At 32.7% G+C, this 17,504-nt stretch overlaps 1 protein-coding gene across 2 annotated transcripts in view; it reads left to right on the plus strand.

Annotated features, from left to right (window-relative positions):
* LOC145664800 (uncharacterized) overlaps positions 1-17,504 on the plus strand; it is a 77,025-nt gene that overhangs the window by 37,108 nt on the left and 22,413 nt on the right. For both annotated transcript variants that reach the window (XM_081731759.1, XM_081731758.1), the window contains exons 6-9: positions 1,234-1,355; positions 3,096-3,208; positions 6,944-7,054; positions 11,358-11,424. In XM_081731759.1, coding sequence (XP_081587885.1) covers positions 1,234-1,355; positions 3,096-3,208; positions 6,944-7,054; positions 11,358-11,424 — 413 coding nt within the window. The remainder of the gene's footprint in view (positions 1-1,233; positions 1,356-3,095; positions 3,209-6,943; positions 7,055-11,357; positions 11,425-17,504) is intronic.

The following is a 17,504-nucleotide window of genomic DNA, read 5'->3' on the forward strand; positions in this document are numbered from 1 at the left end:
AGAATATCACGTACAGGTGTGGTGTAGACTGTATCTTTGACATAGCCCTATGGGAAGAAATCCATAGGGGTTATATCGGGAGATCGCGGTGCTGAAGGAGTAGGTCCATCGCGTCTAATTCACGGGGCTTTAGACTGTGGAAACGTTCAGTCTAAAGCCCTACGAACATCTAACACCAGTGCGGTGGGGCACCATCCTTTTGGAATATCACGTTTCGTTGTAAAGGGAGTAGCTGTGAAAAAGCAAAGTGTTCAAGCATGTCCAGATAAACGGGACCAGTTATTGTGTGCTCCATGAATCAAAATGTTCCGATAATTCTGTCGGGTCCCAAAGCCCATCACACATTCACTTTCTCGCTATCTCTGACATATTCACGAACAACGTATGGGAGTTTGGAACTCCAAATGCGCACATTGTGACTTACCACCTTGCTTGATGGTGGAAGCTTGCCTCATCACTGAAAATCACCCTCCCCAAGTAATCGAGATCATCCACGATCCGTTCCAGAATCTTCATTGCTAACCTGGTTCGTTTTGGTAGGTCATCGGGCTGTAGTGCCTGAATGATTTGCACCTTATGTGGAGCACCTTATGGATCGTTGAACGTGGGATGGTCAGCTCGCGTAACGCTCTACGAACTGACTTAATTGGACTTCTAGTGAAGGCCTCCCTGACCTCATCCACAGTTTCCTCAGACGTTTGTGCTTTGCCCGAGCCAGGCTGTCGGTTGACTTTCCCGTGGCTAAAAACTTCTCAAACCATGTTTTAATGGTCTTGACGTCTGGTGGAGTTCGAGAGTACTTCAAATTATATGCCCGTAGTCAAACTCTTTCTATAAAAATTGCTTCGTGTGTACCTTAGGATTCTGAAACATGTATTTTTGGATAGCGCACATATTAGTTCCTAAGTGAAGTCTTGACCCAACTGTGGTAGGTCCCATAGTTTAGAACTATGGATCTTTAAAATTCACTTTTTCATGTTTTCGGCAGCCTATAACTTCGAAAGGAAGCATTTGTGGGTGCATCCAGGTTGGTATATACTTTTTGTTTTATCTTGGTGTCAGGAATCACCTCCCAAACGTTGTCGGTGTTGTTTCGAAACACCTTGTATAAGTCGTTTAGTTTTCGTTGATTTATCTTGTTTCTCATGTACTAATTTATTTTTTTAAAATACATTTCTGTTATGACTTTCTTCAGCTATGTATTCCATTGTAACATTTAGTAATTTGTTTCAGGGAAAGCTGGTCGTCGGACATAATATGCTTCTTGATGTATGTCACACTGTACACCAGTTCTGTTCACCTCTTCCAGAGAGTTACGAAGAGTTCAAAGTGAAAGTTCTAACTTTCTTTCCAAAGTTAGTATAACGAATTTTGATATTATTATTATTATTATTATTATTATTATTATTATTATTATTATTATTATTATTATTATTATTATTATTATTATTATTATTATTAAATTGGAAACCATTTGGTCACAGGAGAAATTTAATTGACTCTGTATTTGTAGTAAAGATACCTGACAACCGATGTAACTCAAATTATATTTTAAACTATGTGTTTTTAAAGTTCCAATATACGGTACAAGGGTAAAAATTTTATTGCAACCACATGATAGGAAATATATTTTGGTCTCTGGACTGTTAACAATTTATAATAGATGCATATTTTAAAATATGATTTTATTTCGAAATTTTTAATATAACTTAGTAGTCTCTTTTATCTTTATTTTTAATTTTTAACGTCTTAATGTTTCAGGAATTGATATAAGAAACACTGTCCGAGTTTATCTTTTTATTAATTCATGTTAATCATTATTTATCTCTTTTACTATATTATAGTGTTAAACTAATGTTGTAGAATATACCAGAGTGCTGCATTTCAGTTGTTCTCAGCACGTAAAATAAAGTTTATTATTATTATTATTATTATTATTATTATTATTATTATTTGTTTATAATGAAATGTATTTAACTGAATGTCATCACAAGATAATTACTTTCACCGTTAATTTCTGCTTAATGGAAGTAAAATTACAGCATTTACAAGCTCATAGAACTTAAAAGTTATTGGATTGAAAACAGGTTTTCGCTTAATACAGAGACATGTAAGTATTGTTAAAGTTTACGCTGAATACAGAGTCTGTTGTACAAGTCTTGATGTAATTTCCATTTTTTAAATAGGGGAATAAAAGAATACTGGTGTCTGTAGCAGCAGAATATTACACAGGTGGTCATCCTTCTTAGATGAGGTATTTTCTGGAAAATAGCATATCTGTACAAATATTGTAATTATGCAGATGATCAACAAATTTACTTGACATTGTTTAAAAGAAAATATTTCTTCTACTATAAAAAAAGGAATTTTGAGTTTAAATATAGTGTGTTTCAAAAAGAATGACCTTATTTTAAAAGTCCATATGTATGATAAAAACATACTTAAAAAATGGGATAAATTACAAAATACTTACGAAACCTTCAAGTTTTAGCTATGCTATTACAAATGCTATATGTGTCCACCAACAGCAGCACGAAGAACATCTAGACGATAGCAAAATTCCACTATTTCATCGGAAGTGTGGGGCCGACCTGGGTTCTTACTTTTGCATAAGCATCCTGTCTTTTTTCTATTATTATTATTAATAATTGGAGATAACAACTACGAATGTTTTGGGTGCAGACAGATCAATGCCAAAACGCTGCCGAAAAGCACGCTGGACTGAAATCACTGACAGTCTTTGGACACTGTAGCACACAAAACGCCTTCTGTTGAGCGGACGCCATCTTACTTCTAACTGACTGCAAACTGAGAAGACGCATTGACTGACATCTAACAGCAATTTTCTGAAACTCTAGGCCACGCCATTCAAACAGCACTCATTTCCTTGGCAGCACGTCCCATGTTCCGTAATTATTTCCTTCCAAAATCAGGTCATTTTTTTAAAAAACACGCTGTAGATAATAAATATTAAGCGTTAATATATTTAACATGACAAGGCTCACGAAAGTAATATTACATAAATAGAAATCATGATAATAGATTTTAATAGACTATAGTAGTCTTGTTAACTGTTTATCATCCTCGTTTTATAGGTTATTGGATACTAAAGTATTAGCAAGTCATTTGAAGCCATTGGTTTATTCGACTGCGCTTGATTCACTGTTTACAATATTGCAAGAATCTCCATTTAGTGTTCCACGTGTAGGTAAGTTCAACTCCATGAATTGAGAAATACAATACTAATATCACTCTCACATTCCCACATGATGAAACCTAATCTTTTAAAATTCTTTTTTCTTCTTCGTCTTGTTAGACCACTCGGCAGAAAAATCAATTTTGTATTTGCTCTGAGAGCTATTTTTGTGTCTAAAACAGACACACACCAACAAAAACTATAATTGTACTATGTACGAGAGCAATAAAGAAAAATGCAAGTAGGCCTATTATTATTATTATTATTATTATTATTATTATTATTATTATTATTATTATTATTATTATTATTATTATTATTATTATTATTATTATTATTATTATTATTGACATCCTTAGTTTATTATAAGTCTGGTGTGACTCATTATTATCACACTTAGAATTTCACAATGAGTAAATGTGAAATCATAACAAATATTCATGAATATTTTGACTTTAAATGTGTTCTATCAAGTACAAGTATGTAATACAGGGTTGGACAGAGAAAAATAACTCTTGCCAGACCTTCTCACTTACTTGCTGTGAAAATATATCTGTCTCCTATACTCGATCACAAGTCTCCTGTTTTTCCTTCGTCTTTTTGCCCACGTTACGGTACCCCTCTTCGTCCTACCAATGACTGTTCTTGTATTCAAGGCAGTTGTACTGCTATTTAAACCAAAACGAGGGTGAGAAATTTTCCCGAAGTCGGCTCGTAATTCCTATACAATAGTGAGTAAAATGAAATGAAATTTTTAAGTTTAACGTCCCACGGTTATGCCGGTTAGGCTAAAGGAGACGGTGATAATGAGAGATGAGGGAAATGGTGGAATGAAGAAAGTGGGAGGAAACGGAAGAGCCCCGAGAAAACCCACAAGCACGGTGTTTGTCCACCACAAAGTCCACATGGCGCGAGCTGGGATGAACCAGGGACCCCAAGCACCGGAGGTGAACGCTCTACCACTGAGCCACCGCGCCCCCCACAATAGCGAGTAGCTATAGCGAAGGTGTACATGAGTGTGGTTGTATCTAGAAAAGGAAAATATTCAGGGACTAGTTTCCTCATCACCTGACACCAGCAAGTGGTATAATAAAGAATGTTTTATTAGATTTTAATTTGATTCACAAGAGTTACAAAACAGAAAGGTATCAAATTTAATAATTCTAGTTGCTCCTGAAATTCTTCGGCTCATCGCATGTTATAGGTTGCAATTGTGATTAACTAAAAGTTGTAATTGTTTACACTTGACTTTCTTTTTAAGTTTAGGTGTTCAGTGACAAAAAATATCGTTAGAAGCTTAATTCTATATGTTATGAACTTGTTCTTGATACGCAATAATAGACACCAGTATTACATTTAGCTATATACAAAATATTTTATAAATTAATTCAAATACACGTTGATTAAAAGAAAGTTGTAAAAATGATGATAATTGTAGATATTAATAAGACTGAGCATCGTTTATAGATTAAAGAATATATCATAATATAATTCACTTCTGATTTATCCGTGGCATTAGCTTTCTAATAATAAGTAAAATTGTTTCAAAGGAATCATATGTAGAATTATACTAGCATCTTCTATTCGTAAATTTCTCTAAACAAGAACGACGTATCGAACCCAATCCATGACTCGTTTTTATGTTTTTGAATGAATGCGGAAGAAAAAGTAGTTAAAATTAAAATCAAAATTAAAAGGAAAATCGCTAAATAGATCTCCCTTATAGGTAATTTCACTGGAGTAAGTTAATTATGAAATTTTACTTATGTTGTTGTCATGGTATTTGGTTTCAGAGCTCCTAGATTCGTACTTGGGAGCACTCAGACTTCCTACATTTTGATAATATCCAGAATTGTGTCTGTTGGCCCCGTATTAAATTCAATTGCTGCAATTCTTTATTTGAATAAAAAATATTTAATAACCAACCTGTCAATATTATTATTCTATTTATATAATTTAGTTTTACAATGATGTGTTATGAAAATTATTGTATTTGAAATGTTTCGATAATCCAGAACTCAAATGTCTCTTTCTTTGCTGCCTTATACTCGTACGTTGTTTAATTCTGGTTAAAATAATAGTCTTATACCGATAATTAGACCTACATTACTCTGGTTTTCAAAAATCGTTTAAACCAAAAATTGTACCAGAGAAACGATTGATTTCATTTTCTTTCTTAATAATTTTTCCAACTCTGTCTTATATTGTTGAAGAAGTACTAATGAAGTGAAATAAATCCTTTTATTTAAAGAACATGTTCATTATATGCATCATTCTTTGAAGACTGTTAATTAAAATAACCGTTAGCACATGTTCGTCATCAAACTGGAGGGAAGAAAATTAAATGCGTTAATTCCCGAATTCATAAAATCTTAAGTCATTTTCGCCTTCAAAGAGTATACATTTTAAACTTGATTAAAACAAAAAAGCATAGTATTTTGTATTACAATGATGTACTGGTATTATAAATAAATCTTTCACTACAAAGATCTTAAATTTTATACACTATTATAAAATCCCATACAATTCGTGATATACTTTTGATTCGCCATACACTATGTGGTATATACACTTTTGAAGTGTGTGGTGGAGACCTGCATGGGCCGGGCTCCGCCCGAGGCCCGAAGCCCGGCCCGGCCCGCGGGCCGGTCTTGGGCGGGCCGACTCTGTTTTTTCTTTAAGCCGGGCCGGGCTTGGGCGGGCCGACACTGATTTTTCTTCAGGTCGGGCTGGGCTGGGGCCGATTAATTGCAATTCTTTAATAATTATTGACTTTCGTTAAACGATAATTAGAATAAAGGCAAACGTTGAAGAAGTGTGCCCGTGAAAAATGTTACAAAATGAAACTTTTAAAATTTATCGGGCCCGGGCCAGGCTTGGGCCAAGAATTTTAAAAAACTTATCGGGCCGGGCCGGGCTCGGGCCGAAAATCTTCAAAATTTTTCGGGCCCGGGCTAGGCCGGGCCTAGGTACATTCGGGCTGGATTGGGCTCGGGCCGAAAAAATTGGCCCGTGCAGGTCTCTAGTGTGTGGTGCAAAATTACTTGCTGATATGGTTCCTCTGTAAAAAGTAAATCATAAAAAGGAACAGTATAAGTTCATAAGCACAACAGAGATTCTGTTTAAATAATAGGTATGTTGCGCGATACACGGACATTTAGATAAAAGGAAACAGAACACAAGATTGAAAGAGAAATTCTGTTCTTTATTAGAAGGAATTACTACTAAAGAACAAAACCATATAAGTTTGTGGTAGACAACATCGTGTCTGTGAATCTTAATTAATTAATTTATTTATTTATTTATTTGTCGTTGTTGGTCTGCATTTATTATCCATTTTCTTTGGCTAAAAATTTCGCTTCATCTTTCTAAAGATAAAGTAAGGATTCCTACTACCTTCACCACCTTGAAACACCTCTTTCTATTCGTGCTGGGCTTTAGTTCAATCTCAACTTAACATTTGATAGGATTCTTACTTTAAAATATTATGCATGATAAATAATATTAGAAATTTAGCTAAAACATATACAAGATTTTCTCCTTTCTTGGCTTAGAGAGTGACCACTTTCAGATTGTGAACTCATGACTATACAGGGGCTTAGATGAATTTGTGTCATGATCTTCCCTTGACTACCATCAATACATCAATATTATTGCTTGTACAATAGCACAATTACTAGAAGTATATATGTATCCATATCTATATCTTTATCTATATGATTTGTTTACATTTTCTTTGTATTTTAGACCCATCGAAACGTAGTATGGGCTATAATGTAAATGAAAGGAAATACCATGAAGCTGCTTATGATGCTTATATTACTGGATTATGTTTCATAGCTATGGCAAGATATTGTGGTAAGTAGCTGATTGATCATCTATTTACTTTGTGTGCATAGAAATACTTATACGTGTACATCGTTTGGCTGAGAAAACCCGCTGACACAAATTTCAATTAACTAGAGCTCGAAACTTCTAAAAGTAAATTCAGCATAGCTTTTTCCAAAAGGGGAACTCTGTCCAAATCACTTTCTTATTTCCGAAAATGATAGATTCACCTCATTTTATGGAGATTAATGGACCAAATTGTTATCCTCCCCCCTTTTAAATGATTTTTCCCAAGTTTGCCTATAAATAATTTTCTTTAAAGCTGGGATCTGTCTAGAAAATCGGAGACAAAATACATCTCGTAGAACTCCTTACTTTTCCTAAAGTTATTATTATTATTATTATTTTTTTTTTATCCAAAGTCGCTCGCAAAGGATATTTCTAAAATTGAAACTTAGCTAAATTGTTCTCATGTGTCCTAAAAATAGTAGATTGCCTCATTCCTACCTCCTGAACTTCCCTCTTTCTCACCGAGTTAACTCTCGTGCTAACTAGAGCTTCACCCAAACGAATTGACGCATTATCTCGTCCTTAACTGGACTAGTGAAATCACTTTCGCCCTCCATAAGCGGGAGGATCGTCCCATGCTACACAGATCACTAATCAAAATTAACTAGTTGACGACTATTGTCAGTATTTTTCATCTCGGTCCCCCCCCCCCCCATCTTACATCAATCATTAAATTGAGGGTACAGTGGCTCAGTGGTAGAGCGCTTACCCCTGGTGCGTGGGGGCCCTGATTATACCCGGCCAAGTAAGTTTGTGGTTAACAACACCGTGTCCGTGGGTTTTCTCCGGGTACTCCCGTTTCCTTCCACTTCCTGATTCTACCAATTCTTCCGTCATCATTCACTTGCCTTAATCATCGTCCCCTTTAGCCAAAGGGCATAATCGTGGGACGTTAAACTGAAAGATTTCATTTAATCTTTTTCATATTAAATTCATAGTGATTAGTATATTCATACACTCTTAAAGGATCACAATCTAGAAGCAAAATTTCCTCATATTATGAATATTAGTTCAGAATAACACCGTCAATCAGCTCCTGCCCTCTGCTTGTGTTGCATTTGAATAAGGATGATTGACAGATTCATATTCTCTAAAACAAAAGCCCACATGTAATAAACTTCAAGTATTTTTATTAAATAGTTCAAAATACGTGATAATTGTAAATTGTCTTCGTGCCCCCTTCCTCCTTTGAAATGAAAGTTCCAGAACTCGTACTACATACTTAAAAATATTTGCATCATTGTAGCAAGAAGCCCCTTGTACAAAATTGTGTGTGTGGTCATCCACTGAGTTTAAAAGAAGCGCATAATACTAGGAAAGTTATTCTCTTCTGTTAATTTCTTCCTGTTTCCTCCAATCGACTTCGCACAAATGAATGTATTATTCAATGAAGAGAGAAGAAATAACAAATTTCGTATTTTTTATATCCAGTAGTTCAAAACAAACATATCAGCGAAAAGTTCTTTTTCTTCCCATTTTGGGGTAGAATTTGCGGAATTCGCAGTATTGAATATGATATTTGTTGTAGCAAAAAGCCCCTTTACCAGATTTTGTGCTAGTTGTCTAACAATTCAGAAGAAATGCCGGGCCTAATAAAACTCCAACTGACCAAAGCAGTATACCTAGGTATATATTTTAAGAGTATATATCTATGTTACATAGATAATTCGTCTGAGGAAGGTTATGTTATGTAGCCGAAACTGTAACACAGATATATAATTTTAAAATATATACACTGCTTTGGTCAGTTGGAGTTTTATTAGCAATTTTGAATTTTCCAAAGCTACAATAAATAATTTACGGGCCTAATAACAGTAAATTTTCTCCTGATTGGATCTCTTTTTTTTTTTTTTAATCTAGGCTAATTAAATCTGCTTCTAATGATGATCTGTCATAATTCTAAAACATATTCTAATCCAGTAGTAATTTACTATTGACAATATTATTTGAATAGTTGTTTGGAGTTTAGCCTCTATTTTCAGTGTCGAGGCTATTGAAGAATGAAACCTAAATTTTTAAAGTGGAATCCGAACCACCGAAATGCGTTCAAATTTCAAGGTTTTCCAACTGACAATCAAACTAAAGATCCTACATATCAAAGGCGCGCGCGGTAGCCATTAGGCTAGCAAAGAGGATCACTTTTTTATTTATATGAAATAAGATTTTTATTTTTCCTCTTTCCTAAGGAAGTTAAATTATAAATTATTCAATATGATATAGACTATCCTGAATTAATATCCTGATGAAAAAGAAGTCGTTTTGCATGGAACAGAAATATACGAAAGTACTCGAAATCCTTTCTCTACGACCCCATGGGTACACCAAATTGAATTTGTGCAAGTCAATAACATACTAGTATTTCTGCATTAAAATGTTCCATGTACCAAATTTCTTGCTTTATGTCCAAGAGTTCAAAAGTTATGTTTGGCCAGTGAAAAGATGCAACTCACATTTGAGCACGTTTTCGAATTGAATTTTTAAATGGTTTTCTTTACGAGCAACTAGAGTTAAGAAAACAGTATGGAGAAAATTCTATCTTATTTGGTCAAAGGGTTTTGAAGATGTAATCCGAGTTACTGACATAATCTCTTGGGTGCATATTTCTAAAAATAAAATCTTACCTTTCACCTTTTGCTCTGATCCTGTTTAGGGTTCTTGTTTCAAGATATTACTGTCTACTTTGAAACAATGGTCACATGCAATATGCGATGTAAGAAGAAACTATCATTTCTATTCCATTGTATAGGCTGTTGATTGTCATGAAAATTATGTAGATTATTCTTTGTCCACAAAAGTGACTGTTAGCAATAGTTGTAGCAATTCTTTATAGCAATGGAGAATTTATAGGGGGACACAAGTGTTATAGAAGAGTTATTATGCGAAAGGTAATAACCGTTACTAAACTTAGTATTTTTTGAGAGTCACTTTTTAGAGTAAGTGATATTGAAGCGTTTTTTTTTTATAAATTCTTACTAAAAGGAATTTTGAGTTCAAGAAAGTGATTATGTTTTGTATCTAAGTGTTGCAATTTGTTAACAAGTGTGATTCCCGCAATACTTGGTGCTTTTTTTAAAAAAAAATCAGGACAAGGAACATTCTATGTAATGGTTTAGAAGTGATAGTTTCTTCGTATATCACATTTTGCACATGATCACTCTCAGAGTATCATATTCTTATTGTGGAAATGGATGGAACCCTAAATAGGCTCGGAGTAAGAGATGCAAGGTTGTTTTTAGAATTATGCGCTCCTTTGTTTTTATACAAGCCGAGTATCACTTAGTTAGCCAGTAGCATTACTCTTTTACATATTGATTACAGATTTCATTATTTTAATGTTGATAGTAATACTTAAAATTATATGCTGTCTTTAAATGAGTTGTATTGTAAAGAACAACGACAAACGTGTTCATAATATAAAATGAATAATACAATCTTTTATATTTCCTCAATGTTTTCTACTTTCACTTTGAAATTTCTTCTTGAAATTCCATTATTATATACATACATGTTTATTAGCCATTTCATACAGTAACTTGTAAACTTTTAACCCTCTTTTCTCGAATTTTAAATGAATATAGTGGTGGAAGAAAAAAGTACAGCATTGAATAAGTATTAACATGGAAAAAATAAAAAATATCCACTATTTACTTTAGTCTAATAGTTACTGACCAAGAAACAGCAATTCTTATTTTAATTATTATAGCATCACATCGTAACAGCAAAGTACAGAGATCACTATTCTGTTACAAATAAATATTAAACTTATTTACGTGATAAAATAAGGGAAACTTACGTAAGTATTCCAAGGAAAGAGCGCGGGGAGGGGGGAAGTCGGGTCGGAAGTATGAAATTGATAAAGTGCAATATGCTACATACAAGAAATAAAAAGTATGCTTACCTGATATCAGTATAATTGCACTTTTGTTCTCTTTTTATGATTGTTAGAAACAAGACAACACAATCTGTTGATGAATTATTATTATTATTATTATTATTATTATTATTATTATTATTATTATTATTATTATTATTATTATTATTATTATTATTATTATTATTATTATTATGAGTAGTAGTAGTAGTAGTAGTAGTAGTAGTAGTAATAGTAGTAGTATTCAATAATCTCGAGAAAATTAATTGTGTCTCTTCCTTCAAAAATTTCCTGGCTGTGGATCCATATATGCTCCTTTTTCAACTTTGCATTTTTGATTGAGAATAACCATGAACATACAGACACTGATTATGTTCCATATTTCTTTTTTAGATGTCAGAGTAGAAAAGGGAGAAGTCCTACTTACAGAATCGCCTTATACAAAGCAGTTCATTAATAAGTGAGTTTTTCTTTTAGTTTCTTGTACTATAAGTAAGTGATTTCTTTTCTCCAATTAATTTTAGAAACATTCGTAAAATAAATGAGTTAAAATTAAAGACTGTATTTGAATAACACTGTATGTTGCATTTAATTACTACTGAGTATGTGGGATAATAATGGTAATAAGTTTGTATCGCCGAAACTGCACCTACTTTCAGGATGAACATTTACCTGTTTACGTTATGCTAAAGGCAGTGTAAAGTAAAAACTGTCTTCCATAAGTAGTTTTTTCAAACACATTGTGAGTAAATAAGACTGATTCGATTTTCAATGAGCTGTGAATCATCAAATGCGATTTTCTCATAAAAGCTAATATTTTGCAGTTTTATAAAGGTACACAATAGATCAATAGTTCAATGTAATACAAAATACAGAAATACGTTAATAATCCTTGACATAAAATCATCTTATTGTCACTAGTACTTAAATTTTCAAAAGCTAAAGAAGTTAAACCGATGCGGCCAAACTTTCTTTAAAGAATATTTACTGAAAATAGTACTTACTCTAAAAGCCCCCAAAATTAGATAATTCTAAATGTTTCGGCGAAAAGTTCTTACATTCCTCAGCACATATTCTTTCAGAAAATTATCTGCATTCTGTTTATTATCTTTTTCCGAATATAATTTTTTCCCGAGTATTTAGGTACTAGGAAAATTTTATGGATGACTACTGAAAGTAAGAATATTAATGATATTTGAAAGAAGACAATGAATGGGAATATATTTCCACAGACAACATTAGTTTTCTGAATGGATATGTGCTGAGGAAGATAGTAACGTTGTGTCGAAACGTTTAAAAGTAGTTAATTATGAGAGCTTTTAGAGTGGGTACTTTTTCAAATAAATATTCATTGTGCATCATATTATCATATTAAATCAAGCAGTTGTTTCTTTAAATAGTTTTCCTATATTCGATATGAAAGAAATTCTTTGCGCGATACTCCTACAAGGCTGACATATATATGAGATATATATATGCTATGGCTGACATATATAGGCTATGTAAGATGCTAGAGGGTTACATTAGTTAACTTAACAAGCCAAATGGGTGTGAAGTTATGTAGAGACATAGTACCCGTACGAATTTACCGTGAAAAAAAACTGATGTAATTAAAAGCAAATGCAATATTTTACATTAGCCTTCCTCACTGGTCTAGTGACTACCGCATATATATCGAAAAATGATTGGTATCTGTTTAGGCGTTGCCTCTGTCCATTTCTTTCTACGGATCTTGGAAGTTTAGTGTTTTTTTTAAAATTTATTTTTATTTTTTTTTTTTTGTTCGTTTAGTGTCTTTGTTTCAACACCGAAGCTATATGAGACTTGGACCTCAGTTTAAGACGTATTCTGAATCACCATAATACGTTCACATTTTTCAGTGCTTTCCCGCGAGATTACGTCTGGCGTCCAACGACAAAAGACTGTATCTGCTGAAAAACTGGTTTTAAAAAATTCGTTTTCTGTTTAAGTAGAAGACGTAAACTTACTGATACGGTAAGGCTAATATCTATTCTATGATGACAACGTCAATATTTTAGATACTGCTTTTTGCTTTTCTCAATTATTGCACCATGGCACATGATTTGCTTATCATTTTTTAATAACTAAATTTAGGCCAAATCTCCATATATGGTTTCCGGTTGCTTTTGAACCCAAAGGAGCATGCTGTAGTCACTAGACTAGTGAGAAAGGCTAATGTAAAATATTGCATTTGCTTTTAATTACATCAGCTTTTTTCGCGGTAAATCCGTACGGGTATTATGTCTCTACATAACTTAACACCCATTTGGCTTGTTAACTAATGTAACCCTCTAGCATCTTACATAGCCTTCCAAAATGTAATCATCTATAATTGCTTTCGGATAATATGCGGTAATTTTCCATCTAAGTGAAAGACATACATCATACATCTTATAATGCAAGGGTGTTCTTACACTAACTGGATTAGTGTGCCCCTCCGCAACTACATCATATATGTATCACATCTCCATCGTGTCCTCTGTACCAACTGAGATCAAACACGTCACACTTAATCATTTTATTACTTCTAAGGACAAGCGTGCTGCGAAGCGTTTTTCTTCTGTTTTTTTTTCTTTTGTTTTAAAGCTCCATGATTACGCACCGAAGCTAAAGGAGACGATGATAATAAAATGGATGATAATTGTGAAATGACAAAAGTGGGAGGAAATGGAAGAACCCCCAAAAACCCACAAACAAAGCCCATCGGCATTTAAGGCGGGAGCGAGGGATCCCACACACCAGAGGTGAGCACTTTTCCGCTAAGCCACCACGGCCCTTCGTCCTTTTTTTATAACACTCTTAAAGGACAAATGTATTGAACTAAACAATCTGTGTTCTATAATATTTTTGGGTTCTTTGCCCAAATCTGAACTAATTAAATCATTGTTACTACAAACTCTAGAAAGACAAATACATATAAAAATCTATATAAATAAGGCTAGTTTCATAAATAAAAACACTTTTTTGTCTACATAAAACTTCTTCTGGATTAAAGGAACAACTTGTAATTCTGGCTCAAACTTTTATTCGTGTTGCCTTTTGCACTAATATTGTTTTTTTTTTCTTTCTTGGTTAACTTGTATAATTCTTTTCTTGTTTTTCAGTTTTTCTTGTTTTTCAGTTTCTTGTTTTTCTTGTTCTGTATTTGCCTTGCCCTTGTCTCTTTTTATTCACCGGTTTTGACTTTTGGTTTTATTTATATATGTTTTATTTGAATTGTTCCGTTTCCTAAGTTTACCCCCTTTAATATTACATTGTTCTATTGTTGATACATAGTTGGTTCTTAATTGACTTCATAATTATTTGGTGCTGGTATGTTTTGTATAGAATATATACTCTGTCTTTGTACATTATGGAATGTCGATAAAAATTTATTTCGATAAATTGTCATTAAATTACATTGAAACATAATATGACTTCCATCTCCCACCGCCTCATTACAGCAACGAGTCGGGTAGTTTTTGAGGCTGATTTTAAAGAGAGTTGCTATATAATTTGTATTTTTTTTTTTTTAACCTTGAAGTTTGCCCCAGGGCTTTGGGTTTGTAATGTCTGAAATATTACAATATAAAGTTTTCCTGTACGCAGTCTGTTTTCTTTCTTCCACTGTTATGTTATTTTTCAATTGTGTTCTTTATATTTAAACAAAGAATAGTGTACGGAAGTTTGATATTTGCAAGTGTTTGTTCTATGGCTGCATGACGAGATTTTAGGTCCACTAATTCACTAAATTTTGTGTTACTGCTGACTTTCACAAACATGAATTTCATTGTGTAATTGTTTCCCTGTATCTGTGTTTTCTTGACGTGATTTTTAAAAGTGAATAATGTCTGGTGAAAGCTTCTGTTTGAGAAATAGTTGTGGTCGATGGTAAATTATATTTTAGGGGTTTTTATATTGTTGATATGTATATATACTGTTGCTCCAATTGTTTTATTATTTTTTGGTCTATCTGTGTATATGAATATGTATCAAAAGAAAGTTTATATACTTGATATGTCGAAGGTTGTTTATTAAATGAGGGGAATTAAGTTTTGTTTCCAACGGAGCCTATTAGAAAATGATAGGATTTGTTGAAATACAAGTTGTGACATATGAGACACAATAAGAGGGAAGAAGGGAGAATTTGAAATTAAATCAATTTCATCTCCCAACAATGAGACAGGTGATTGTTAGCGCATGCTATTCGTGATTCTTATTTTTCTAAATCTGTCTACCGATGGTGACGATTGTCAAATCGTTTAAGAAAAAAAGACGAAGAATAGAAATATATTTCGGGTTACAATGGAGGTCTTACGTTGTTTAACACTTTATTTGGTTCTGTTGTTTACAAGCAACATCGCTTTGTATAGCATTACAAACACGAATGATAATTTCAGTGATCATTTAATTGGCATTACTGCCTTCATACAACATTCATATACGTGATTGGTAGTTTACTCGTTTAAATAGTTGTAATCTTCGTTAACAGAGGACAGTTAAATTCAACACCGCAAAAACTTTATTTTCTGAGTTCCGAGGAAGTTTGTTTTATTTGTGGTTTCTTGTACCATAGGAAGATATTTCTACAAAACAGCTCTTAACGACTCCTTCTTAAAAATATTCCTAATTATAATGGACCATATTGCGAGCAATGTTGCTCAGTAGGAATACACGAATAGCTATTTTAGGGCAATGTTGTTTGGAAATAAAACATCCTGTATTTTGTATCCAAAATGCAAAATTAGTTTAAAAATTATGAAATCATGGTCAGAAAGACATATTTCAACAATAAAAACAAACGAAAACATTTTTACGGGAGTTTCTCAGTGCTTGTCAATTAAAGGATTAAACAACGTTCTTATTTGTCTAGTTATAAAGATCATCAATAGAGTAACACTCAAGAGGAAACCTAAAATCGGATAAAATTGTAACACAATACCAAAAGGTAGACGAAGTAAACAATAATGATAAAAGCAGGAGATAAAAATAGATGACAAACAAATAAATAAAATTAATTATTTGAAAAAAAAAAATATCATTATCTAGGACTATTCTAACTATATTGTAACTTCCATTAGTTTAAAAATACTTTTTCTAATACTTTGCGGAGAGAATTTTTTAAATCCTCGAATTTCTTGTAGGTAGTTTTTTTTTATGTATACATCAGTTATTTGAATCTCATTCTTACTCAAATGACATAGATCATTATTTAATGCTGATTTTGTTTATTTTGATAAGAAATGAGCGGCTTGGAGAATGATAATGATAAACGAAATTTTTAAAAAATTTTTACTTTTGAGTAAATTAGAAAGCAAATTCAACATTTTCCACAAATCAGAAAAATTTTAAATATCCATAATACTTTGGTTATATTGAAAAGACATTATTCCTAAAATACTTGTAGAACATAAAATTGACTTTTGGAAACACTACCGTAATACATTTTTTTTTAAAAAAATCCCATGGTTGAGTGTCTTTCTCAGAACAATATAGTTAATGTACCTAATGTACTTAAAATGTACTTAATTTTATCATTGAAACTATATCACTTGTCAATATCTTACTATGTCAGAATAGTATTTTAAGCATTTTAACTGCAACTATTTTAAAGAAATGATTAATGATAGACGAAATTGTAATTATCAGTCATCGGAAATTATGAACAAAGAAATACAGTTCAGTGGATATCGTTACAGCGAAACTTACAATATAGTTATGGTTCCAAAACATTCAAATGCCTGCTCTCTTTACTTTAAAAAAAAAAAAAAAAAAAAAAAAAAAAAAAAAAGTTGGCTAAAGGATACTAAAAGAAAAATGAAAAATAAAAACTGACCGAAAGTGTTTGTTGTAAATCGAGTGTAATACATGGTTGAGGTCAGATTTTGATATTCTCGTGACCAACATCCACTTTAAGCTAGTAGCACTTACAGTTTTTTTTTTTTTTTAAGTAATGATTTCCCTTCCATTAGTCATGTAGCATTTATCTCAACTTGCAGGGAATCCCGTTTTACACGTGTCAAGTTTTGATGATTTGATTCCAATACACAGTGGTTTAGTTATATTGGAACGAACCCGGACGTCGTTCTGGAAAATATTTGTCATAGATATTTTGTAGTTCAGTAAAGTTGCTCTTTCCATAGTTTTTTTTTAAAAAAAAAAGAAAAGAAAATGTTGTAGTTTTTAGATTTCTTTGAAATCAATAATGAAAAATATGGAATTATGCTTGTCGTACAAGTAAAGACTTAAATGGACTACTGTAATGCACTAAAGTACCTACTGTTTGCGAAAATTGCACCCAGAAGAACAATAGAAATGTCTCCAAACTTAGAGGATTTGTACAATAAGATTGCAATTTCTGCGGGATTGTGCACACATAGGTTCAAATACGCATTTTTGTTTAATACTGCAAGTAGTACTGTGACATTACATGGAACTCGGGAAGCGAGGAAAAGCGAAAAAAAAAAAAAAAACGAATAAACGTCATTATGCTTTCTGGATGACAAAAGGCCAAATATAAATACGACAGCGCTCGAACGA

Source organism: Thermobia domestica, chromosome 11 (assembly GCF_964235325.1).
Source record: "Thermobia domestica chromosome 11, izTheDome1.hap1.1, whole genome shotgun sequence".
Classification (NCBI taxonomy): Eukaryota; Metazoa; Arthropoda; class Insecta; order Zygentoma; family Lepismatidae; genus Thermobia; species Thermobia domestica.